The sequence below is a fragment of the Mercurialis annua genome, linkage group LG2 (genome assembly GCF_937616625.2).
Source record: "Mercurialis annua linkage group LG2, ddMerAnnu1.2, whole genome shotgun sequence".
NCBI lineage: Eukaryota > Viridiplantae > Streptophyta > Magnoliopsida > Malpighiales > Euphorbiaceae > Mercurialis > Mercurialis annua.
Window position 1 is genome coordinate 1,537,629 of NC_065571.1, and position 27,333 is coordinate 1,564,961.

The 27,333-nt window shown below is 32.7% G+C and overlaps 3 protein-coding genes across 4 annotated transcripts; 1 reads left to right on the top strand and 2 right to left on the bottom strand.

The window, feature by feature from the left end:
* Positions 1–1,914: 1,914 nt before the first annotated feature.
* LOC126667920 (vesicle-associated membrane protein 724) lies at positions 1,915–5,022 on the top strand. Its single transcript, XM_050361061.2, has 5 exons — positions 1,915–2,233; positions 3,686–3,827; positions 3,908–4,028; positions 4,438–4,500; positions 4,592–5,022. Exons 1-5 carry the CDS (start codon positions 2,044–2,046, stop codon positions 4,739–4,741), a joined length of 666 nt encoding a protein of 221 aa, XP_050217018.1. The 5' UTR covers positions 1,915–2,043; the 3' UTR covers positions 4,742–5,022.
* A 147-nt stretch (positions 5,023–5,169) lies between these two features.
* Positions 5,170–8,826, bottom strand: LOC126667919 (uncharacterized). Its single transcript, XM_050361060.2, has 3 exons — positions 8,417–8,826; positions 6,022–7,770; positions 5,170–5,624 (listed from the first exon to the last, which is right to left on the bottom strand). Exons 2-3 carry the CDS (start codon positions 7,717–7,719, stop codon positions 5,454–5,456), a joined length of 1,869 nt encoding a protein of 622 aa, XP_050217017.1. The 5' UTR covers positions 7,720–7,770; positions 8,417–8,826; the 3' UTR covers positions 5,170–5,453.
* Positions 8,827–22,899: 14,073 nt separating this feature from the next.
* LOC126670794 (two-component response regulator-like APRR7) lies at positions 22,900–27,058 on the bottom strand. 2 transcript variants are annotated; one of them, XM_050364621.2, is made up of 5 exons: positions 26,715–27,058; positions 24,477–25,277; positions 23,580–23,765; positions 23,258–23,383; positions 22,900–23,173 (listed from the first exon to the last, which is right to left on the bottom strand). In XM_050364621.2, exons 1-5 carry the CDS (start codon positions 26,907–26,909, stop codon positions 23,066–23,068), a joined length of 1,416 nt encoding a protein of 471 aa, XP_050220578.1. In that variant the 5' UTR covers positions 26,910–27,058; the 3' UTR covers positions 22,900–23,065. The 2 variants fall into 2 exon arrangements, with proteins under 2 accessions (XP_050220578.1, XP_050220579.1); XM_050364622.2 differs by lacking the exon at positions 26,715–27,058 and adding an exon at positions 25,428–25,510.
* Positions 27,059–27,333: the final 275 nt, after the last annotated feature.

Genomic DNA, 27,333 nt, shown 5'->3' on the forward strand with positions numbered 1-27,333 from the left:
TAATAATAATAATAATAATGTGTGTAATGGTACACTTATATATAATTAAAATGACAGTCAAAAAAATATATATAATTATAATGAAAAATCATATCAGTGGAATTAAAATTAATTTTTAATCTTGTTAGTAATTCGGTGATGGGAGGAAAATAAATAAAAATACTCATTTGATACTACTGATATAAAATAAATAAAAGTTCATACGCTAAAGTAAAAAATATGGAAAAGTCCATACACCACTTATATTATTTATTCTAAATAAGAGTTTGATTATTTTGCACCATAACTCAATATAATTCAATATTAGGGTGTAAAATAACACAGTTTTAAAAGTTGTGAATTTATCTACCAAAAACTACAAACTTAACAATTTTGATCTTTTATGCTAAGATAAAAGGTGAAATTATTTTTTATTAAAAAGATTAAAAAACTTTATCGCACATATTAAATTTAAGTTGCTCACGAGCAGCTCGGCGCTCGACTCGATAAGAGCTTGGTTCGTGTTTGTTCATATCTTAAACCAACCGAGTTCGAACTTGAGTTTATGTTCGTTTATTTAAATGAGCCAAATACGAACACAATGCCGTTTAGCTCGTTTTTGTTTGCGAACAGCTCATATATTAGCTAATTTATTTGTTCGTGAACAAGCTCGTATATAAATTCAATTAAAGTTCGTGAGCTGGCTCGTATATGAACTTAATAAAGAGTTCACGAACAGACTCGTATAGAAGTTTGATTAAGAGTTCATGAACTGACTCGTATATGAACTTGATAAAGAGTTCAAGAGTAGACTCGTATAGAAGTTTGATTAAGAGTTCGTGAAGTGACTCATATATGAATTTGATAAAGAATTCGTGAACTGAATTTTAATAAAGTTTGATTAAGAATTTGCGAGCTAATCCATAGTTAAGTTAAATTTAAAATGTTGTTTTAACTTCTTCTTTTGTGACGAGGACTCACTCTACTGAGCCGAAACTCAATATCATTGTTAAACCACGGGATGTGGACCGCCCGCAAGCCCACGTACTTGGTAATTCCGGACTATAATAGACAGCAATCCAACCTCAACCACTCCATATTAAGAAAGGGCGTAGCCGGAGTTCGAACCCGCGACCTTTGGCGTCCAGATGGCTGATACTTAGACCACTAGACCAAACCCTTACGGGCAAAATAAATGTTTTAACTTATTAACACTACGTAGTTAATATAAAACTCTTGCGCGTTTGCTTTGCGGTTTCTTTTTGTTTGGTTTGTTTAATTGTTAAACGAGTCAAGCTTGTGTAACGAACACAAGTTGAATGGGAATAAAAAATGAGCACCTTTTAAATGAATCGAACATAAACACCTCATTCAAAATTCAAATGAACATGAATCTGACGTAAACACTTTATAACTCAGCTCGACAACCTCATATGTATTAAATAGAAGTACTATTTATATAGATGAATTAGAATTAATCTCCGTTAATCTTCGCTGACAATTAACATAGAATAATTCTATCTCTTAAAAATATTAAAAAAATTATAGATGAATTAGAAAAGTAAAGCTAATGCTAAGAGTAAAACATTATGTTTAAAGACATGAAATCGCGGATTCAGGCCGTTCTCCTTTTTCTTTCCGTTCACATTCTTGGATTAATTAACTACACTAAACTATAATTATATGTTCCAAATTACTAAATACCCCCTTCATTATAAATTATTCAAATAAAACACTGGTCAAATTAGTCATTTGGTCCCTCATTTTTATTAAATAAACGCCGCCAAATCCAAAGCAAATACCCAGTCTAAGATTTACTCCGTCAAAACAAAGTCAAAGACAATTCTTAAACTATCCAATTTAATTTAATTAGTATAAATTATTTCACTTCTTAATTAATTTCTTTATATTCTTTCTTCCAATCAAAGATAGTAATAATCTAAACCCAAACACGCCTTAACAAAACACTAACGTACGAAATCCATCTCTCTCTGTCTGAACACTGCAAAATCCTTGTCTCTCTCAATTTGATCAACTCGGACCGAGTTGGCTCAGTTGAAAAAAATGAGTCAAGAATCGTTCATTTACAGCTTTGTAGCGAGAGGGACAATGATATTAGCAGAGTACACAGAGTTTACCGGTAACTTTCCGGCCATCGCAGCTCAGTGTCTTCAAAGATTGCCTTCTTCTAACGATAAATTTACTTATAATTGTGACCATCACACCTTTAATTTTCTTGTTGAAGATGGATACGGTAATTTATTTTTTTTATACATTTTTTGTTCTGTTATTTTTAAAATAAGTTTTTTAGAGAATTAAGTTAAACTAGAGAGGGGTGAGTTGAATTATATAACTGAAAGGTAATGGATCTAGTTAGATAAACTGTGTTTAATTTGCTTTATGCAAGTCTAGCTTTTTTTAATATTGTTTGCTTATGTGCCGATCGAGCATTAAAAACTGATAAAAAAAAGCATATTATGTGATGAAATTTATATGTTGCTGTGCTTATGGAACGTAATTGGAAGAAACTTGCATTGTCATGTATGTTTTTCGAGGCTATGTTGCACGGAAACTTGTCGAGTTTTACCTTGCAGGTGTCTCGGTTCTGTTTTTGGAAACACGTCTGAAACTCCGAAATGCTATGTTTATAACTTATTCTTATAAAAGTATGGTTTTTCCATTTTCGGTGTTTCTTGTTTCAGCATTTACCTATGTTTTGAGGAATTATGACTTAAAACTTACCTTAAAAAATGAAGCACAAAGAAATAGATGTTGACACAGGCTAGTTTAGTTGTGTAATTAAACTTAAATAGTTTTAATGCTGCTGTTAAGCTGTAGAACAGAATTAGAATGGAATCTGCCAATACGCACTGGAGCGAGTTTGGTATTACATTGAAATGTCCTGTGCTTTGGATTTAAGTTACTACTCCCTGGTTGACAAAAACAAAGAGTGTATTCTCGAGATTTAAAGGTTTGTTGAGTGCAGATCATAACGATTAGTCGATTATACAAATTGCTAGTAGAAGACTTTTTCAATTTTTCCGGGAATGGAAGAGGATAACTCTTTTGCATCAAACTCTTACCAAACATGTTTCTGGCTGAGAAGTTTGGGGAAAAGGTTCCCATCTGAATTAATTTCAAAATAACTGGCTGTAGTCCTTGTCCTTGACGGGATGTACGGTTCTAAATTCTAGATATAAGTCCTCTTGGAAATCCTAAAAAATAGAAACTTAGCTTGGTTAAGGACTTGAATTTGATCAAAAGGATTCCTTAGAAGCAACCTTGGTTAAGGACTTGAATTTGATGATATATTATAGGATTGCACTAGGCTACATCTTTTCCAACATCTAGTTTATTACCAGCAGAGAGTCTTAGAAGATTAAGGCAATGTTCTTTTGAAGGCTAAGTGTCAAATTCTTATATCTCTAGTTGTCGTTTAAGATTTTGAAGATTTGATGAGTTAATATGTTTGGTTTAGCTTCATGTTTTTACTTTTTCCATGCTGCTATATATTTTGAGTGTTTTTAGTTGTCATTACACAATCGTAGCTGAAATCATTATTGATATACTGAATAGTTGTAACTTATAAACTTGTAAATGCGCTATTTTCCTATATTTGTGATCTTTTCGGCATACAAATAGGTACATAACGAGACAAAATTCAATGCCTTCTGGATATTCACATTGTGCTTTCTGCTGTTTGCAGCTTATTGTGTTGTTGCAAAAGAATCTGTTAGCAAGCAGATCTCTATTGCATTTTTGGAACGCATGAAAGCGGACTTTAAGAATAGATATGGGGGCGGTAAAGCAGACACAGCAATTGCCAAAAGTCTCAACAAAGAATTCGGGTATGTTTATTTACAGAAATCTATCATGTACCTAATTGTAATTTGTATAACTTAAAGGTAGTATGATTTATTTTTTTCAGGCCGATTATGAAAGAGCACATGAAATATATTATTGATCATGCTGAAGAAATAGAAAAGCTTTTGAAAGTGAAGGCTCAAGTTTCAGAAGTTAAGAGTGTTATGTTAGGGAATATTGACAAGGTAGGCCCGTAAGTGCCAAGACATGATCTCGTTAACAACCTTAAGGATAATGTTTCACTTTTCATCACATGTTTTAGACAAGGGGGTTGAAAATTAAAAGCTAGATGTGGATTACTGTTATCAATATGTCAAATGAAGATCTTAAGCTACGTATTCTTTGTTGGCTATTCAGATAAATTGCTTAGGATGATAATTTTCATGTTGAAATTGGTGTCTTAGAAGGTGTGGGGCAGTAAGTTTTAATGTAGACCAAGAGTCAATTAAAAATTTTGTTTAGTGAATGGCGTGGTTACGGTAAATTGAAAATGTTGGAACGTTTTACAATGTCTATGAAGTTAGTGACTTAAACTGATTAATTTATTAATGCCTACCGAAGCAGCTAATCTAAGATCTCATCCTTATCTTTCAGGTTATTGATAGAGGTGAAGCCATAACGACTCTTGCCGACAAGACGGAGACTTTACATGATCAGGTAGGCTCAGTGATCATTCGCGTAGAGTATTTTTTTTTTGATAGTTTTAACTTCTGAATTACTTGGCTGGTTTGTGTGTTGCCAAACTCAGGCCCAAGCATACAAGAAACAGGGAACACAAATCCGGCGAAAAATGTGGTATCAAAACATGAAGATTAAACTGGTTGTTCTGGGGATCTTGTTGCTTCTGGTTCTTGTAATCTGGCTATCCATTTGCCAGGGATTTGATTGTACCAACTAGTATTCTGTTCAAGCACAAATACACTAAAAGGAAAATTACTCAATAGTTTGTTCTCTTCAGGGGATTTTCTCGTCTTTGGAATCGTACCGGAACCCTATACTTATTTTACTGGAACCCTATAGTCTTCAGAAGCCGGGAAGGGGAATTCGAGAGCTGTTGGTTGAAGGTGAGAGGTCTGCATCATGTGATTGTTGTACCAATCTGTATCCAATATTACACAACATTCTTTTAATCTTTTTCTTCTAAAAGTTTCTTATAGAATAAAGTTTTTGTATTGTTTATCTTCCGCCCCGTTTACTTCAGTAATAGAGATATATACGTACCATGAAAAGCAAATAATTGAAGTCTCGTAAATGAAAAGCTCATCCGCCATGATGAGCAATTTGATTAGAAGTTAATACAGAAAATGTACAGAAGCAATGGAGGCATACTAAAGGGCATAAGCATTTCCATTTGCATTAAAAAAATTGTTACATTTTTTTTACAACCTCAATCAAAACAGGGTAGGTTACATTACATGAGTCTTCTCATCTAAAAATCAGAGGAAAATAATCTCCAATCACTATCAAGAATCAAGAGATCTATAATCTAGCACTACACAAACAAATTAATCAAAATTGACATCTAAATTCATGTATAACTACTTAACAATTAACTTACACCAAGTGTTACAACAGCTATATCAAGTTATCAACTTCAACGCGGAATCTTGCTACTTCATATCCTGTACGTTTTCTGGTTGGAGAATCGGACTCTGGGTGTGAATAAAAGCGACTGCAATTGAAAAAGATTGCAACGCTGACAACTTTGACTGGAAATGAACAAAATACAATCCATCATACACATTGACCATCCTCAATGGGGGCGCGCTGTTTTCTGAACCCTGAAAATTCAAGTCGGATTGTTATGAACTCAATGCATAAACAGTCGTAACACAGAAATATGATCTCAATATTCAATGGTCATTGATGTTGGTATGTCATAAAAGTAAATATTCAAACCAGTAACTACACAATGCTAAAAACTTTATGAAAAACTTTCGACGATACGATCTTTTAGACGGAAAATATAACACTGAGTATGCACTTGAAATATAGAGTGATTTCCTGAAGCAAAATATGACGAGTTCTGAAACATATAGCATAGTTCAGAAGCTACAAAATTTGTGAGAACATATGGATTAAGGCCAAATTCTGCAAGTCATTTCTTTGAGCAATTATGTGTCCAACAGCATTGACCATTTTCAGACCTAATATGAGCATAGCATGAAATTGGCATACCTTTGCGATTAAATCAATTAACTTGCACTCTCCGTCTTCTTTGTTACTCAGTCTGCTCTTAAGCACGGTTAATGGGCACCCTAGGTCCCAGCCACCACAATCACAGGATCCGCCTGATCTCCATCTTTCGATGAGACTAGAAGGACCACCAGTTCTGGTCCTCGGACCGCCATGAAGACCGGCTGGAAGTAGTATATCCATGCTTGTAGAGCAGTCACCAGTATTTCGTTCGCAAGATTGCGAGGATTCTGTCAAATCAGTTGTCTGCTTTTCACTTGATTTCTTGAGAAAATTTAAACCCCAACCTCCGCCCTTCTCCGGACGATTCTCACGAATATGGTCCTTCACAACAATTGCAGCCATTTCGAGATTGGGAGGAAGCTGATTTTCTAGGAGATTTGCATCTTGAAGTGGCTCCCAAGAACAACTCTCTGGAATGACACTTGATTCAGTCATTCTGGAAATAGTTCTCTTCTTCATGGATTGACTAGTCCGGAATACTTCCGCTACCTTTTTCGACAGTCCCTTATTTTTCCTCATGTCATAGCTTGAATTTTGCATTTGTATAAAATTTTCATTACCAACAAACAAAACAAACTCTCTCTCCATGATTTTGGAATTATTCGCGCAGAGGGTAAAAGAAGTTGATACCTTCATCTTACCGACAAGGCGATATTCATTATCATGTACTTCATGTTCCTTTTGGCCAGTCCTTCGTATATGGAATAGATACGTATAATCAACAGTTTTATCATCATCCGCCTGTTCAACATTCCACAAGTTAGCCACATAAACCACCTTTTGATCATCTAGAGAGAAAACAAAATGTGGGCCGTCGTCCTCCCATGTGCATTGGAGCATTCCTTGAGTAACCGTAGCAGAGAGCGAGGAAGAAGACTGATCGGAACATGTAGAGTTTGTACTTGACACAGAAAACGGCCTATCGTGCATATTCTCGGATTTACAATTCTGTTTTCCTGAAATTGATTCTTCATTATATAGCTTGTTAGCCGAATAATTAGTTAATACACTTGGAGAGTTCACAAAATCATAACATCCATCGACATCGTTGAAGCTCGTTTTATCAAAATTGGCATCACCATCGCCATCACCATCATATGCACCATATTTGCGAAACAAAGGGCTGTTGAGTATATTTACCATACTATTGCTACCCATGATGGAGCCTACAATCCAGTGTCCTGCAGGCCTAATGATCACACTCCCATCTTCAGATGCCAATGGGCAATCAAAATGAAACCTAGCAAAATCACACGTACTTCCACCCGTTATTTTAGCCGGACTCGAGCCATTAGACAAAACTTGCATTTCTCCCCATCCCAAGTTCATGGAGACGTTACGAGTGGATTCTTTCGACGCACTAGTATGAATAAGCTCTAGGCAACGACGAAGATATTTCTCATCTACAGTTACCACATGCTTCGGAATCCATTTATCCAAAACACGGATGCTTCGAAGAACTGATTCCTTGATGTAAGTTTTACTTCGTTGCAATTGCTTAACTTTTAAAACAAGAGTGTTTTGTGAATTTACCTTCCTCAACAACTTTTTAGATTTTGATTCCGAACAATGTGATTCATCGTGACCTTGCAACCCCTCGTCATCGTTAAAGCCGTGAGATGGTGAGTTTTCGTGAGAATAGCCACCGTTCTGAGCATCAGCAAATGTATCTTCCATTTTGAACCTAATAAAGCATGACTAATGGCAGAAAACTTTTGTTTCCATCATCTGAAAATGCAAATGAACAATTAACATCAACAACTACAAATATGCATAGAGATAAAACTATAGAAAGTTGAGCACAAGCATCCATTTTAGACTTGAATACAGCAACAAATAGCACAAAGCACTATTAAAAAATTGATTTTACTCTAGTTTTTTTTGTCTGAAACAAGAAATTAAAGAGCAAAAAACAATGCTAAACATCCCAAATTTACCAAGTAGAAATCAAAATAATAGTTTCTTATTGATCATAATGACATAGAATAAACAAATTGCAATTAGGGATCAAATCACTCATAAAATGAAAAATAACACAGAAACTGCATTTTTTCACATTAGGATATAGAAAACTCAGACATTCAATATCATAATGCAAAAAATCATAAGAAAAAGCCATCAAATTACATAAATGCCTAAAAAAAAGGATGAAATTGCACAAACTCTTTAAAAATTCATAAAATAACTCAGCACAATAATTTCACTTTCAATCAATCAAGATGAAATTTTTCTCTCCTCTACAGCTTTATAGAAACAAACCAACAAACAACAATACATTAATCAATAAATTAACATTTACATATCTTTTAAAAGAACAAAACTTTAACAATAAAAAGTGTAAAAAAACAATCAAGAAACCAACTTTTTTTCATACCAGAAGAAATGGATCTAATCCAAGAACAGCAACTTCAGAGCTTTATCTTCAAGATGAACCAGAATCAAACAAGAGATAAAACAACAGACTAAAGAACAAAATAATATTATTGAAAAATAAAATCTTCTTTAAATCTAATAAACCAACAAAAATTTGCAACTGTTTTTTCAGACAATGCAACTGATTTTTTTTTTTTTCTTACAAGAGATGGAGAGAAGCTATAAAAAAATTCATAAAAACAGAAAAAATTTAAAAGTGAAGCAAAAGTTAGTGGGGAAGATTAATGGTGATACTATATTACATGAAAATACAGATGTAAGCCACGTTTGGTTGTTGTTGAATTTTTCTTGTAGTAACTACAAATAGCAATGCACAGTATGATTTATCAGAAATATTACACTCAAATGAGAAATACAATATTGAAAAAAAAGAAGGAGGATTATTGTTATTATACTCACACTTTTTGCGTTTTATTCGATTTAAGCACAATTTAAAAAATATCTCATTATATGTCTCAATTTTTTATTTTTCTTATTTTATAAGCCGGTTTGTGTTTTATATATTATCTTTCATAAAAAAAATGTAATTGACCTCGTGAATGATCAAAACATTACCGTATAAGACACTTAGTATATATATATACAACAAAATAAAAATTTGAAATATATGACGTCACGTTTTTATATTGCACTTATATAAAAAAAATGCAAAAGATCGGGATATATAGTAATAATAATAAAAAATTAATAAAATGTAGAATTTTAGAATTTTTCATGAAATTAGTAACAGGTAGGGGTATAAAAGGCCGAGCCGAGTCCGAGCTAGGTCAAAATCTAGCTCGAACTCGAACAGGCTTAATTCAAATTCAAGATGAAGCTCAAGCAGTATATGATGTATTCTAAATTTTTTACTAAAAAATAAAAAAAACAATGAGGATGGTATATGCTTAATTTTATAGAAATAAAAAATTAATATAATAAAAATATAAATTATTATTATATTTTATGCTGTATGGAGTTGGTTTAGGTCCATCTAGACTGCGAGTCACAAGAATCTTCTTAGTCCGTACATTCACTCGACCTCGAGTTTTTTCGAGTCAATTTCGAATAACTAACTAGCGGCCCGTCTCGTTTACACCTCTAGTCACAGGCTCCCAAAATCAGGGGTTTAAATACGCGTGGGTCCCACTTAAGCTTTCTTTTTCTTCTGTGTCAATTCATCATCTTCATCCTCTTTCTTGTGCTACAATTTGGTGATAGTGTCCAATTTAAATAATTAAAAAGGTTTGATTTTTAATACGAAAACTGAAAAATGGAAAAAATGAGCTGGTGCCCATGATTGTAACAACACACAACTCTTCTATTTCACTTGCCAAATAGGCGCGAGTGGACATTATTGGCAGGTTGAGATCATCAGAATGGGGGTCTTTTGGTCCTTTTTATTTCTGTTTATATGTTAATTATATTTACTCATAGGTCCCTGAATTTAGTGTATTCTCGATTGGTAGCTCCATGTTCTAAATCTTTTTTCTTATAATCTAATTTCGTAAAATACGATTAAAAATGGATAACAAAATTAGTACAAACCAATTATGTAACTAAAATTTGAGCATTTCTTTTCAAAATGAGCTCAAGAAATCTCAAATAACATAACAATTTTGTTGTCAAAATCTAAAAAGCGCCGTTTGAAAATTACCTTTTTGTCGGCCGCGGCCAATTAATTCAAAATGACCAAATTTGTATTGAAGTTAAGTAATTTGCTAAACGTTATAAAAAATGTTAGTTCATTAAAATTTATAGTTGTTATGGATACTCTCAATATTCAGGCATAAATTAGCCAATTCAAATTTGTTTGGTGTAAAACCCCCGCAAATTTAAAATTATTTTATATTTAAGATTTGAAATTAAAACTTCAGAATTTTTATCATTTCATCTCAACTTCTAATGCGAGTCCATTAGAGCTTTGCTTGTTTCTCTCTCATTTATAGGTTTTGTACCAATTTGTGCTATTAATTGTGGCTTGTCGATTGTTATTATAAAAGAAAGATTAAGTTTAGGTGATGTGAGTAAATAGAAGAAAGTTAAGGGACTAGAAACAAAAATGAAGTATTTTGTAGGGAACGTGAGAGAGAGGGAGAAAATGAAAGTGCGAAGGTAGGGCAAGCTGACATAGATACCTTAGTGTTTGACCGTTTGTGACGAACTTAGTTTATTAATTGGTCGAAGGATGTTCGGTCTTAATGATTTTCATATTCTTCTCACCTCTCTCCATTTATTATTGGGGCGGCGTATCTCATTTATTTCTATTTTATCATCTCAAATTGGAAGTATGTACAAACCAGTCCCCATTTCAAATTTATTTTATACTTACATGATGTATATCTATAATACTGTAGAAAATTGCTAGTGGATGAAAATAAAAATATTTATTTAACAGTAATACAGGGAGTATGTATATATTAAATGATCATGAAAAATACAATTCTTTTGCTATATTTTATATTATAAATCAATTAAATTATATTAAAATAATTAGTTATTTTATGTAAAAATAATTATTTAGGAATAATAATTTACTTAATAATTAATAAACTATCGATTATTAAAAATACTAAAATTAATTAAAAAATATTAGAATCTATTTTTTTACTGGTAGCTATTTAAAACTAAAAAAATTAAAAAATTGACCATCAAATAGATGAACAGCACTCACTAAATGTGATAATGTTAATGATTTGGAAGAAGGACTATCTCCGCTATATAATCCACTAATTTTGATAAATTTGCGTGTTGACAAAATAAAGGGATTAGTGGAATTTTTTTCTCTCTTTAGTGGGAGCGATTATTTGAAATTTCACTTGCACTGCTATTTGCTGTCATGTGTTACCATACAAAAATAAAACAAATTCTTAATTAAAAGATACCAATTTATGTGAAAATCTATTTACTGAAAAATAAATATTACGAAACAATTTTGGATATAAGGGGTATTTTGGGTAAAAACGATAAGCAGCTGTAATTTTCTTTTCTTTTTCTTTTAGAAGCTGCATGTGCAGTTCTGCAGGAAAAAAACATTGTGGTGGAGTATAAAAAAACTTGAAAGAATAAGATGGGCACATGTAAAGGTCCTTAACAATCGAATCAAATTAAAAAAATTAATTTAGTTCAATTTGAAATTAGAAAAAAAGATTATTTTATTTTTATTTATTTAATTAAAAAGATCAAATCAATAAATTAATTTAGTTATATTCAGTTTAAAAGATATTTGGCGATTATCATCGTTTTTCGACAACTGCAGTTTTCGTTACATCAAGAGGAAGGACAACCAGAGAGCACACAAGCTAACCCAAGAAGCGAAGACAAAGTTTCTCTTGTGATTAGAACGCAATAATAGTAGAACAATCTTCCTCCTTCATTTATCTTAATTCTATCTTTGGAAAAAAAATTAGAAGATATCATTTTTATAAATTTAATCTGATTTGTTTAAAAATAAAAATTTCTGTTAAATTCAGTTTGGTTAGAAGAACATACTCCTAGACCAAGGAGGCATGTTTTTCTGTACAGTCAAAAAGAATATATGAAGCTGCAGCCTGCAATTTAGTCTTACACTTTATATAGAGAGTTTGACTTTAACATTAAATTAAACTAAACCAGCTTTTTTAAGGCAAAAAAATTGCAATTTAAAACATTTAAACATACTAAAAATACCTTTAAAACCTTTTTGCACCATTAAAAGTAAAACATAAATAAACTGGAAATGATTTTAAGGACCAATCTCTAGGCATTTAAAATGGATTGGATATAAATATTAGTATCAGTTCCCCCCAATAAACCTAAAATGCAATTTGGTGATTAGGCAATTGATATGATTAATTATTTAATTTTGGAAAAATTAGGTCAATGTTTTTTTCTGCTTATACAATTTTTTTAAACTACTTTCAATCCAAAATTCCCGGCAATTGTGGACTTAATTGTATAGTTATTTTATATTATTGGATTGAAAATAGTTTTTTTTTATCTAAAGGACAATATTGAAAGAATATACAATTGTAGGAACCGTGTTTATATTTTAAAGGCTATACAATTTTTAGTGCTATGCTTAACCTAAAAAAATCTTTATTGTTCAAAGCTATACCTAACTTTCATTAGTGAAGGTGCATTTGTCAACTATTATTGTCAAATTTTTTATACCATTTTTCTACTCTTATTTGTCAATTTTAGAATTTAGCCAAAGAATTTTAATTAAATCATAATTTGGTCATTTTCTAAAAGTATATTTCTTAAATCACGGTGGTTGAAATTTGAATTAAAACTGTATAATCACATGTCAGTATAAAACATGATTTTACGTGTTCTTTTAATTTGCTATTGAATTATGCTGGTTTGATTTTGTTCAAAAGTGTCACACGTGACATTTCACAAATAAATTGAAAACTGTTGATACTATATATGGACAAGATTGTAAGGAAAATAAGTGATTGGTTAAACAAGGAAATTGTTAATATCCGTGAACCATAAACCGGCCAGATTAAATTCCGTCCAGAACTGGTCAAATTGTAAAGCAGTGTGAAACCGAAGGGTGTTCAGTTTTGAACCGGTTCAACATTTTTGAAATTGAAACTGCGGTTTTGGTTCTAAACCGATAGTTCTGATTTCGATCCGAATTTAAAAAATAAATACATTTTAAATTATCTACTATATATGTATATATCCTACCATATTTATGATATTAGTGTCTAATTATATCTAACCATATATATTATTAATTACTAGTTATTTTTTTAATAATAACCATTAATTTTTTCTTTTTTATAACAATACATAATTATTTACTATGTATATATAAATAATTATTAAATCTACGATGAATTAAATCATTTTGTTTTAGTTTTAAGTATAACTTATCTTAAGTTTAATTGTAATTTTAACTTAATTTTTGGTACTTAAATTAAATTTAAAAAATATATTTTTTGTTTTTAAAACCATTTGGAATTGGAACCATATACCTGAACTGGCCGGTTCTAAATCGATCTGGAACAGCCCAAAGAGAAATTTAAGGCATGTTTCAGTTCTCTTTGAACCGTGAAGCGGTAGTTCCATTTTATAAAGTGTAGCCACCTCTAATATTATGTAAATTCACAGTTTAATGGCACAATTTGTGGGTGTAAGTCACACCCACTACTTGTGGTGCACAAAAATTAAGCCAAACCGAATAATTAAACTGAATAATTAAATTGATCTAATAAGTTTAATTCGATTTTGTTTGATACTTTTAAAAAATAATTTTCAATTTGATTTGATTTTTGACATAAACAATTCATGTTATAATGCAAACCGAACCACAACAATTAAATCTAACTAAAATAACAACCAAATCGACTAGTTTAATTTAATTTATAAATTTTTATATTTTAGAAATATCAATTCAATTTAATGTTTTTTAAAATTAAATTGATTGGATTTAAATCAAATCAAATGTTGACACCATAGGCCACAACAGTGCTGGACATTATTATCAGCCTATCAGGTTCAGGAGTTTAGAAATAGCAGGCCTAAAATTTATTTTACATTTGATCCATTAGTGTTCTATCTGGGCCATTTTCATCATTTCACCAGACATCCATCACTTAATATTCGCAATTCTTTTGGGGCTATCTAAACAAATTAGCTAAAAATACATTTCATTTACATTTGTACTTCAATAATTTATTTTAGGGCTTTTTATATAAAATACTGATTTTGACAGCCCATTTACTTTTATACAGGACAAGTTAAATTTTTACTTTACCTACCTCATTTTCTTACTTTAATAACCTGTACTTCAAATTTCTCTCTTTTATACGATTTTTCTTATTTCTCTCAATCATTCTTCTTCTCCATGATTTCTTTTGAGCTTTGGAAGACAATTTTCACGATTTCTGCTCCTTCTCTTCCGCTGTTCCACCTCCTCCGTTTCGCCGTTCTGCCTTCGACGTTCTGCCTTCGCCGTTCCGCCTCCTTCGTTCCGCCGTTTTGCCTTCGCCGTTCTGCCTTCGTCGTACCGCCTCCGCCGTTTCTCCTCCATCGTTCCGACTTTGTCTCGCCGTGTTATCTTTCTTTTATCTTTTTAATTTTAGATCTGAAATTTTTTGTTCTTTTTTTTATTTTCAGATCTGTAATTTGTTTATCTTTTACTGTTGATTCACCATTATACATGTATAAAGAGTATTTTTAAAGAACTTAATACTTATTTCATGTTATATAGAATAATTTTGTGATTTTATATAATAAAATTCTGTTATTTCTGCATTTTTTTGTGTTTTGTTGTATTTCTGCGTTTTTTTTATTCTGCAGAATGATTTGTTGATGATGATTGATTGCTGAATTATTGTAATGTTACAGTGTTATTGATTTTATGTTGACATTATGTTGATATTATGTTGATATCTACTGATTTTTTTTATTTTAACATTGACAAATAAGATAATATTGTCTGTGAAATAAACTTTCGTTAGATGAAATGAAACTGTATCATAACCGTGTTTGTCGAAATTTAGTTAGGTATGAGAGGTGGAACGCAAAACAGTTATACAAGTGATTTTGAAGAAACTGTGCAGCTGCAAAGAGAATTGAGGAAAAATATATTTTAAAATAGATATCTTTAATTTGTGAACTGTTGTGTTGGCGTATATTTAATATATTTTTATTTTTATATGTAAGAATAATTTTATTTTTTCATTTGAATTATTGTTGTTGTTTTTTCATATTGTTTTGATTACTTACTATGTTAATATCTTTATCTAATTCATTTATTTTAAACATTTTATACCTTTGTTGTTCTTTAGTAGAATTAACACTACCATATTAACAAATTATCAACATAATGTCAACATGATATCAACAATTAATGCTAATTTAGTCAAGATGTTTGTAAAATGAGAACATCGATTGATTTAAGCAAAAAACAATCAACATATTATCAAAAACATGTCAACAAGTCATCAATACAGCAATTTAAGACTAACTTTACTTTTCTTTTAATGATTGAAAAATCAACATATTATCAACAGTATATCAACAACATGTCAACATAAAAATTGAAAATCAAAAAAAGTAGAAATACTTATCAACATAATGTCAACAATAAATCAACAATTAATGCTAATTTAGTCAAGATGTTTGTAAAATGAAAACATTGATTGATTTAAGTCAAAAACAATCAACATATTATCAAAAACATATCAATAGTACATTAATACATCAATTTAAAACTAACTTTATTTTTCTTTCAATGATTGAAAAATCAACATGTTATCAACAGTATATCAACAACATGTCAACATAAACTTGAAAATCAAAAAAAGTTGAAATACATATCAATATAATGTCAACAATAAATCAACAACGAATCAACATAAGGAATGAAATAAAACATAATTTTTTGAAAAATTGTGACAATCTATAAAATATCAACAAGAAATCAACAACATGTCAACATGATAATGCTAATATATCATTATCTAATATCATTTAAATTTTGTTTTTTTAGTTTATTTCACGCACGAAATTATCTAATTTGCTAATGTTTTTTTTTAGAATAAATTTTTTCAATGTTAAAATTAAGGAAATACTAACTGATTATCAACACAAAATCAACATAAAATCAACAACACTGTAATATTATAATATTTCGGCAATCAACCATCATCAATAAATCAAACTGCAGAATAAAACACAGAAACACAACCAAACACAAAAAATGCAGAAATAACAAAAATTTATTCCATATAACCATAGATTTATATTACATAACATGAAATTAGCATTATATTCTTAAAATATAATCTCTATACATGTTTAATGGTGAAATAACAGTAAAAAAATTGTAGATCTGAAAATAAAAAAGAAGAAGAAGAAGAACAATGAATAAATTATAGATCTGAAATCAAATAGATGACGACGATGAGCAGAGGAGATGATGGCGTTAACAAAGATGACAACGGAGGCGATGATGAGACGATGACGGAGGGGCGGAGGAACAGAGGACGGCTCAGCAGAAGACGGCGAACGGTAAAAAGAGAGAGGAAGATGAACTGAGAGGAAGAGAGAATTGAATGATGAGGAGAGAGAGAAAATAAATGAAATTATGATTTGTATGTTGTTAGGGTTTAATATATAGAATCCGTATAAAAGTAATAAAATAGGCCGCACATGGTAGTTTAGAAAAGGCAAACTTGGACCCGTATAAAAGATAAGAAATTGGCAAAGTAGGTTGTTTGTGTAAAAAGCCCTTTATTTTAACAAAATTATTTCATAAAATTTAAATTTATCTCATATTTTATTAGGAAAGATAATGATGATAACGACCAAAAACGAGAGCGAAATGAAACTATCAAAGAGAGAAAACGATCTCAGAAAGGGCGGAATGCTAATAATAAAACAACTTACAATTGCATTCCGTAAATTAACAAAAAAAATTATTTGAGCACTTTAGATATTTTGAGACACAAGTCACATAAATTAATATTAAACAAAAAACAACTACTATAAACATGTTTCAACTAATAATTAATCCTCTTGCCAAATAATCAGATACCACAAAATTGTACAGATTATATGTGTGGATCTTACTAAAATCACTGGCTAAGAGTATCTACAAAAATAACATTAATTGTTATTTCAATGTTCTAAATGTTGTACAATATTTAGAATGAACAGAGTGTATTTAAGCTCGAGGCGTGATGTCACTGCCCTAAAAGTATATCGAAGTATACTCCAGGATACAACAGCTCTTCTACGTAAAAAATAGTAGGCGCAGGAGAAGCAGTGGTTAATATATGATCCGAATTGATCAACCCTAATCCAGCAAGTTTAAATTTAAAATAACAGATAGAAAAATATTTTTTAGTTGCTAAAAATCCGAGAGTGGAGATAATGGAGGTTAAAGCTAATTAGAAGTTAATTAAACGTGTTTAATTGCTCAGTCCAATTTTGTTCCGATTTTTTAGGCATTAACCAAAACTGTTTTTTACTTAGTCAAAATATAGCCTTCTCATATAAGGCTTAAATCATAAAATTAAAAATAATTAATTTCGGGTAACAAAAAAAATTTAATCAAGCCTTGGACTAAGTCCACTTGATTTGCAACATCCACCCACACCCAAGTCCAACTCCGAAGAGGGGGGGGGGGGGGGGGGGGGGGGGGCGCGCGAGCCCATTCCCTTCCCTCCAACACACTTATAAGCCCATAAAGGGTTTTCACTTATAAACTCATGTATAGTCTTTTAAACTTCCAATGTGGGACTTTGCCTTTTGAAATAACTCTTTAAAAACAAAACTTACAACAATCCCCCACTTATTTCAAAACGCTTGCTGGACTAGATTCTTTATATAAATGCATCAGTTTCGGTGTCTTTTGGACTATGAACCAAAACCTGAAAAATAGAGTTATAACTCACGGTAAGCCTGGTGAAGTTTTAAACTTCTATGAACCAAGAATTCCATTTGCAAGTTATAGTTCTCAACAATCACATTATACTTTCACAAACTGCTACTCAACGCGGTTGTGCGCATTTAGGCCGTGCGCGTACCTGTTTATTCATGAGTGCTCTAACGACTTAGCCACGAGTCATATAGGAGCGGCCCCACTCCACACTCATATAGGTGATTTCATCAAGTTTATATAGCAACTATATATAAACTATCCGTAAGGACTATGAAATCATTAAGAATTACAAACTCAACCTCACAATAGTTGCTTCTAGTACAACACACACCATAGGAATGAACTAAATCAAAATTTAGTACTAGCAGGACTAACACATGACTTGTTATTACCCGTATGAACCAAATTCATGGGATCTCCAATCACAGAGGTCGGGTTACCATCACGGTTAATACTCAAATTGGCACAAGTCCCATTCCCCTCGATGTTTCAAGGATCATTTTCCTTCCCAAAGGTTTAGTCAGAGGATCGGCCAAATTCAGCTCTGACTTCACATAATCAATGGACATAGTTCCATCCTTTTGCAATTGCTTTACCACATCATGTCTTAGACGTAAATGTCTATTCTTTCCATTGTAAGCCTTATTCTTAGCAATGGCTATTGCCGCTTGGCAATCACAATGCATAGACACTGAAGGAGTTGGTTTTATTCCCAAAGGAATACTGACTAAGAAGTTTTTCAACCACTCAGCCTCATTGCCAGCTAATTCCAGAGCTATAAACTCGGACTCCATAGTAGATTTGGCAATTAACGTTTGCTTAGATGATCTCCAAGCAATCGCACCTCCTCCAAGTGTAAACACATAACCACTAGTGGATTTTGTCTCATCGGAATCAGAGATCCAGTTAGCATCACTGTATCCTTCTAGTACAGCGGGAAATCCACTGTATAGGATACCATAATTCATGGTTCCTCTCAAATATTTCATTAGTCTGACAATGCCATTCCAATGATCACGGTTGGGATTATGAGTATATCTACTCAATCTACACACAGCATAAGCTATGTCAGGTCGAGAGAAATTCATCAGATGCATCAGACTCCCAATAACCTGAGCATACTCAGTTTGAGCCACAGGATCTCCTCTATTCTTCATCAATTGAGTGTTAGCATCATAAGGAGTACTCACAGGTGTGACATCAAAATGTCCAAACTTCTTAAGAAGTTTCTCAACATAATGTCCTTGTGACAGCATAATACTATCACCATTCCTTATGATTTTAACACCCAAAATTACATTTGCTTCACCCATATCTTTCATATCAAATTGAGAAGCAAGAAACGACTTTGTCTCATGTATTATACCAAGGCATGTACCAAAGATAAGCATATCATCCACATATAAACAAATGATGACAGACTCACTTTCAGTCACTTTAGTATAAACACATTTATCGACATCAATAGAGGAAAACCCATCACTAATCACAACTTGGTCAAATTTCTCATGCCATTGTTTAGGAGCTTGTTTCAAACCATATAATGATTTCAAAAGTTTACAAACTTTGTTCTTTTGTTTTGAAACAACACAACCCTCAGGTTGAGTCATATAAATTTCTTCTTCTAACTCGCCATTTAAAAACGCAGTTTTAACATCCATTTGATGAATAAAAAGTTTATGAATTGAAGCTAAGGCAATTAAAACTCTAATTGAAGCAATTCTAGTTACAGGGGCAAAAGTGTCAAAATAATCAATGTTTGGTTTTTGAGAAAAGCCTTTCGCAACCAATCTAGCTTTATATTTTTCAATTGAACCATCAGGATTCATTTTTCTTTTAAAAATCCATTTACAGCCAATGGGTTTTGCGCCAGGAGGCAAATCAACTAAAACCCAAGTATTATTTTGATTAATTGAATCAATTTCAGTTTTAATAGCTTCTTTCCAGAAAACAGATTCAGAAGAGAAAACAGCTTCATTAAAAGTTTGAGGTTCATCATCAACCAAATAAGTATAAAAATCATTTCCAAAAGAATTTTCAATTCTTTGTCTTTTGCTCCGTCTCAACTCCTCAGTAGAGTTCACTGTTATATTTTCAGTTTCATTTTCATTAACAGTGGGCATATGAGAAATTGACTCAGTCTTTAGTGGATACACATTCTCAAAAAACTCAGCATTTTTAGTTTCAACTATAGTGTTGCAATCAAGTACATCACTTTTCAAAACAAGGAACCTATATGCAGCACTATGTTCAGCATACCCAATAAACATACAATCAGAGGTCTTAGAACCTATTTTTCTTTTCTTAGGGTCAGGCAACATTACTTTAGCTAAACACCCCCACACTTTTAAATATTTTAGGTTAGGTCTATAACCTTTCCACAGTTCATAAGGTGTTTTACCAGTTTTCTTATAGGGTATTCTATTTTGTAAATGACAGGCAGTTAATATTGCTTCACCCCACAAGTTGTCACTAGCAGAAGAACTAACTAATAGTGCATTCATCATTTCTTTTAGGGTTCTATTTTTTCTTTCTGCTACACCATTAGATTCAGGGGAATATGGAGGGGTTACTTCATGTATTATTCCTTCTTTTTCACAGTAGTCATTAAATGCTATGTATTCTCCTCCTCTATCTGATCTAATTCTTTTAATCTTTTTATTAAGTTGGTTTTCAACTTCAGCCTTATAAATTAAAAACATATCAAATGCTTCATCTTTATTTCTTAGCAAATAAACCCTAGCATACCTAGAACAGTCATCTATAAAGGTCACATAATATTTTTTACCACCTCTAGTCATGGTCTGTTTTAGGTCTCCTAAATCAGTGTGAATTAAACTAAGTAGTTCAGATTCTCTAACAACAGAATGACATGTTTTCTTTGTTGATTTAGCTTCAGCACATATTTGACATTTATCCAAATTCGTTTTATTAATGCCAGAAATTATTCCAATTGATTGCATTTTCTTTATATAGCTAGCATTCACATGTCCTAATCTAGCATGCCATAAATCAATAGAGTCAATAATATAAGCAGAAGGAGATGCAGTCTCTTTTATTATTTCAGCAACATTCAAAACAAATAAACCCTGATTACAATAACCCCTTCCCACAAAGACATTATTTTTTGTCATTACAATCTGGTCAGACTCAAATGACACTTTAACTCCACCCTTACCCATTAGTGCAACAGACAACAAATTAGCCCTAATATTTGGTACATGAAGTACTCCATTCAGAGCCAATGTCTTCCCTGATGTGAGCTTGAGAAGAACCTTTCCTTTTCCAAGAACAGGGGCTGTTCGGGAATCACCAAGGAACACATGTTCTTCTCCATCCCCTACTGATTTGTAGGAGGAAAAAGCATCTCTGCTTGCACAGATATGCCTGGTAGCACCAGAGTCTACCACCCAGTTTCTCGCATCAGCCACCAGATTCACTTCAGAAATGACTGCAGCAACTATGTCATCTCCTTCAACCAAATTCGCATTTGGCTTAGGAGGATTGCCATTTCTCATTCTTTTTCTGCATTGAGCTGCAAAGTGACCTGGCTTTCCACACACAAAACAGGTACTCTTTTTCTTAAAAGCAGTGGAGTTAGCAACCTTGGGCATGTAATCGGAATTCACAACTACAGGGGGTTTTTGATCATACCTCTTGAAGTTCCCCTTGCTTTGCACCATGTTTGCCCTTGCTGTTAGTGCCTTATTTCGGGCAGCTTTGATCTCCTTTCGGTTCGTCTCCTCAATGATGATGTGAGTGATCAGTTCCTGCAAAGTAAGCTGTTTATGCTTATGTTTCAGATTCTGCTTATAGTCATTCCACGATTGGGGCAGTTTCTCAATCAGAATTCCAGCAACGAATTCCTCAGGGAGTGCAATCGATTCTCCTTTAAGATCCTCCAGCAGTTTGTGGTATTCATTAATCTGCGAAATCATATCCTTATCCTCGGCCATGGTCCATTTGTAAAAATTGCCAATTACAAACTTCTGTTTGCCAGCATCCTCAGCCGTGTACTTGCTGATCATGGACTCCCATATCTGTTTTGCTTCCTTGTACGCACAATAAACGTCAAAAAGTTCATTAGATAATGTACTGATTATTGTGTGTCGACAAACCTTATTGGCATAAAGCCATGTTTCGGACTCCTTGACAGCAGTAGGGAGTGGTTTTGCCTCGGTTAATGCAGAGGCAACACCATGCATGTCGAGAACAGTGAATATCCGCTCCTGCCATCGCCGAAAGTTTTCACCGTCAAAGACTTGTATCTTTGAGATGTCTGGAAAGGGTTTGGCGTATGGAACGGCAGCCATTAAGGTCGGCGGAACGACACCAGTTGGAACGGCAACCGTAGGTGGAGCGTCGTTCTTGTCAGTAGATGTAACACCCGTATTCATCGTACCAGTAGACATAGCAATATACTTTTAGATTGTTGTACAATATTTAGAATGAACAGAGTGTATTTAAGCTCGAGGCGTGATGTCACTGCCCTAAAAGTATATCGAAGTATACTCCAGGATACAACAGCTCTTCTACGTAAAAAATAGTAGGCGCAGGAGAAGCAGTGGTTAATATATGATCCGAATTGATCAACCCTAATCCAGCAAGTTTAAATTTAAAATGCTAAAAATCCGAGAGTGGAGATAATGGAGGTTAAAGCTAATTAGAAGTTAATTAAACGTGTTTAATTGCTCAGTCCAATTTTGTTCCGATTTTTTAGGCATTAACCAAAACTGTTTTTTACTTAGTCAAAATATAGCCTTCTCATATAAGGCTTAAATCATAAAATTAAAAATAATTAATTTCGGGTAACAAAAAAAATTTAATCAAGCCTTGGACTAAGTCCACTTGATTTGCAACATCCACCCACACCCAAGTCCAACTCCGAAGAGGGGGGGGGGGGGGGGGGGGGGGGGGGGCGCGCGAGCCCATTCCCTTCCCTCCAACACACTTATAAGCCCATAAAGGGTTTTCACTTATAAACTCATGTATAGTCTTTTAAACTTCCAATGTGGGACTTTGCCTTTTGAAATAACTCTTTAAAAACAAAACTTACAACACTAAATTGTATATACCCTGACTGCATTATACAATAATATAATGATATTACATATAATTAAATGGCCCAAATTATTCTAGTTTCTTAATTAATTATCCAGGGTAGATAGAACATAAAAATCCTGGGTAAAATAGGGTCATTTTGCAAAATTGTAGAAATGTCTCTAATTAAATCCATGACTGGATTGAATAGTTGCATTTGAAGGAGTTTACACCACTTATATGAGCAAATATATCCGATGAATCAACCATTTCTTCTTCTTCTTTCACTATTATCTGCACACAATACAAATTAAAACAATTTAATTTATATTTATGTGATACATTTAATTATATTAACTAAAGTTTAAAGAATCTCACTCCGTCGTCGTCTTCTTCTTCATGGTTGCTGCACGCTGCCCTATTAGTCTCTCCGAAATCGTCATTCTTTGCGAATCGTCCTCTCACTCGAGGACGGCTATCCGCGAGTGTTTTCCGACATGCATACTACAAGATTTTCATCAACCGTTAGCACAAAATAACTCGAGAAATACTAACATAGACTTTGTCCACTACGTTATCATGACAGAGCTAATAAAATTAAAACGCATGAAAATTCTAAGCAATTATATTATTATCTGATCGAGAGATTATTTAATGCAACAGATGTGTCACGTAAATATGCAAGAAAGAGAGGAAGAACCTTGATTTTCTTGCTGAAATTCCTTTCATTTCTTTTCTTCATGTACCTATGAATCTTCTCCTTCCTTTGCTCAACAGAGAGTTTGCCAACTTTGAAAGCAGAATCTTCTAAGCTTGACATTTCTGATGTTAAAGTTGTAGAATTTCCAGTTCCACTCACAAATTGTTGAGTTTCATTGCTCAGTGACTTAACAAAAAATATAAAAAAAAAATACATTAAAACATGAGTACACCTGAAGAAAAAGATTTTAGTATTTTTACGATTATCCAACCTATACAACTTTTACATAACGATTACAAATATTTGATTTGTTATATTTTGATAATCCAACGGTCATTTTTTTTAAACGAAAGGTTATCTTATTAATTTAGATTAAATATTGTCTATATAGCTGATGAATTGCTAATGTGTCATTTGACCCAGAAATCACCACATATACAAAATTTGATCTGAATTGATCGAATAACTTGTGTTCTTTGAAAAACACAGACTGAATTACCAAAATGTAGATATGTTTGTGGGCCGACATCGACGGGCTCCGACCGGACCCAATCGCGCTTGACTTTTTTAACACAAGTGCAAGCCTAGTTCAGACCTCATATTTGTTACCGGACCACATAATATATTTATACGGACATAAGTCCAAATCCGTCCATAAAAATCCGACTTATTATGAATTCAGACCGGCCTTGTGGTAAAATTTAAGCCTTATCCAAGGCGGACGGACCTGATCGGATCGGATGGATACCCGAAACCGCAAAACCCAAGATTAGGTCTACCATAATGTAACAAATTAAATTTTGGTAACCACTGTGCAAAGATAATATAGTTGGATAACCGCAAAAATATTTAACCCGAAAAAAATAATAGTATTTGTTAAGAATTTGAGGATCATACCTGGAGGTCTCCGGTGTTAAAAACACGAGCCATCGAATCCGGACAGAAAATTCCAGCATTATCACCTTGATATTCCAACTCCGGCGGTTGCAAATCAGAGCCAAGAAGAACACCACTACCAAAAATTGCAGAGCTATCAGCAGATAATCCAGAGTTAGACATATAAGAACTAAGACCAGCAGGGCCAAGAAATGAACAAGACGGAGAAGACGGATTTAAAGCAACATAAGACGGAACTGAAGACAAGCAATCTTCTTCAAAAACCGACGGCAATGGAGGCCCGATCATGATCGGAGCACCAGAGTTATCAGAAGGGTACTGAGTCAACGTCAATCCATCTGCAGAAACTAAGTCCGTTAGCGAAACGGAGAGCTGATGATGAGGCTGAACGGAGGAGAAATCGAACTGATGATGATTGTCTTGTAGTTGATTCGTAGTGGTGATGAACTGAGGCATTGAGAAATCAATGGAAGCTGAAATTTCGTTGTCCAGTTCGTCGTGGGGGTCGAAAATCATCGATAAAGTACTCATGTTGTTGTTAGGATTTGCAGCCGCCGTGGTGGCGGAGCTGGTGGTGGTTGGAGTGGTGGTGCTTGTTGTAGTATTGCAGCTATTATTATCTCTGCTGTTCTTGATTTTGTTGTCTGTGTCAGGTGGCAGTAAGAGATTGGTTGCATACGGAGAATTTTCATCGTAGCAGTAGTTTGAGCTTGAAGTAACCTCGGAAGTTTGTAGGGTTTCCAAGAAATCAGGATCACAAAACTCCAAGATTTGAGCACTAAGTGGGCTTGAGACATCATCCTGTAATAAAACAGTGAAAAAAACTGTTGAGATCATGTAAAATCAACTGTTTTTTCAACTGATAATCAACTACCTAGTACCATATAATAAACATATGTGCAATGTTAATTAATTAATTACTATCTTATTTATATAGTAATTAGTCTAGACCTTTAAATTAGGCACACAGAGATCATGATTCTTCTTCATATTTTATCTGTTTGGATCTAATTCTTGATCTTTGATCGATACCATGTGTCTGTTCACTTAAGTTATTATTATTTTAAAAAGTTACCTAACTTAAAATGGTAATATTCTTTGTTTTTTCGGTGCAAGTATCATCCGATATCCGAAGTCACTGTTCTGATTAATTAGAACAGAAACGTATAGGACCTGTTAGGCCGACGAAACTCTATTTCGAAAGTTTTAGAAATTGCTTCATATCTAGAGCTCGAATCGAAAGTACTTCTGGTTTAGGGAAAATGAGTTTTACGCACTTGTAAAAGGGTAATATTCTTTAATGTTATGTCTAAATGAAATAATTTTTTTTACCACTAATAGCATGAATATGCTCTTTGTTAAAGTGGAGTAACTCAATTGAAAATTAACCTATGAGTCTATCATGCATAGTGTAGTTAACAAGCATCAATCTTGTTTCTATTTTTGATTAAAAACATATCAATTTTACAAACAAGGACAATATTATGGTGGATTTTATAAGTGTAAAGTAGAAAAAGATGTGTATCTGTGCTCCATGTGCCTTGTAGGAATGTAGTGTATCCAAGACTAGCAATAAAAAATTTAATAGCATTGAAATTAAAACTCAAAATATAGCAACAAAGGGGAAAAGAAAAAAAAGAAGCTAGATTACAAAAATCAAATTGCAAAAATTGAAAGGAAAAATTATAGGACACCCAATTTAGTTATCCATGTGAAAGTGCTAATTAAATGACAAAAAAGAATCAAAGATTAGAGAAATATTGAACACATATATTCCAAAATTATCAAAAAGAAAGTTGAAATTATTATAAGAAAAAAAAGCAAAGATAATTACATTGGCGATGGTGCCATTTAAGATAATGACATTATCTTTTTTGTGGCAAATATCTTAAATTGGACTCAAACTTGAATTTTTTTTGCATGAAATAAAGATTAGCAGATTGACTAACACTAAATTAATGAGCAATTCAAAGTTAAGTCAAGCATCTAATTCTTATATATAAATATAATAAGATGATTGTATATTCTAATGATAATTACAATTAATTAGCTACCTATATATTGAAAAACAAAAATTCTAAAAACGATATATACATTGCAATGATCAAAATAATCTAAACTTTCTGAAAAAGAAATTAACATGCAAATGAACAAATAAAAAAACAATCTTAAAGATGAATTTGAACTAATAAATATGCAAAAAAGTAAAATAAAGAACAATAAGAAAAGAATTATTACAATGGAGAGCTGATCGGACGATGGATGGACGACGTTCTGCAACATGGTTTTTTGCTCTGTTTTTAGAAAAAAATTAACGTTGTTGACGATGATGATTTTAATTTTTGCTCTTAATTTGTCCCCTTGAAAAGCTGAAACTGTTAGTTTATTTTTTGTTTCTTGCTGAACAAGTCTTAAAATAGAAACAGATAACATTTGACAACACCTCTTCTTAGAACATTCAAATGTGTTACAACTAAAATTAACCTAACCCTAAACTCCATTTTTTTCAGACGAGAAACTAAATAAACAGACAAAAAAGTTCTAGAGAGAGAGAGGGAAAAAAACTAGAGAGAGAAAGAGAGTAATTATTATGAAACAAAAATGTAATAGGCAGTTAAAATGAGTTAATATATATAGTAAATTAGTAAATTAGTTTTTGGGGTGTTCCGTACACAAGTACCAGCAAGGCGTACTCTTTGTCTGTTTCAACGCTACAAATGAGGGGGGCCTCTTGTTTTTGGAAGTACTTTGCTTACGTGGCAACGGTTTTGTTGGTGATGTGGCGAGAGGGGTGATGATGTGGCAATTGGGAAGAGTCTTGAGCGTAGGAGGTGGAGATGGGTGAGGCATTTTTATT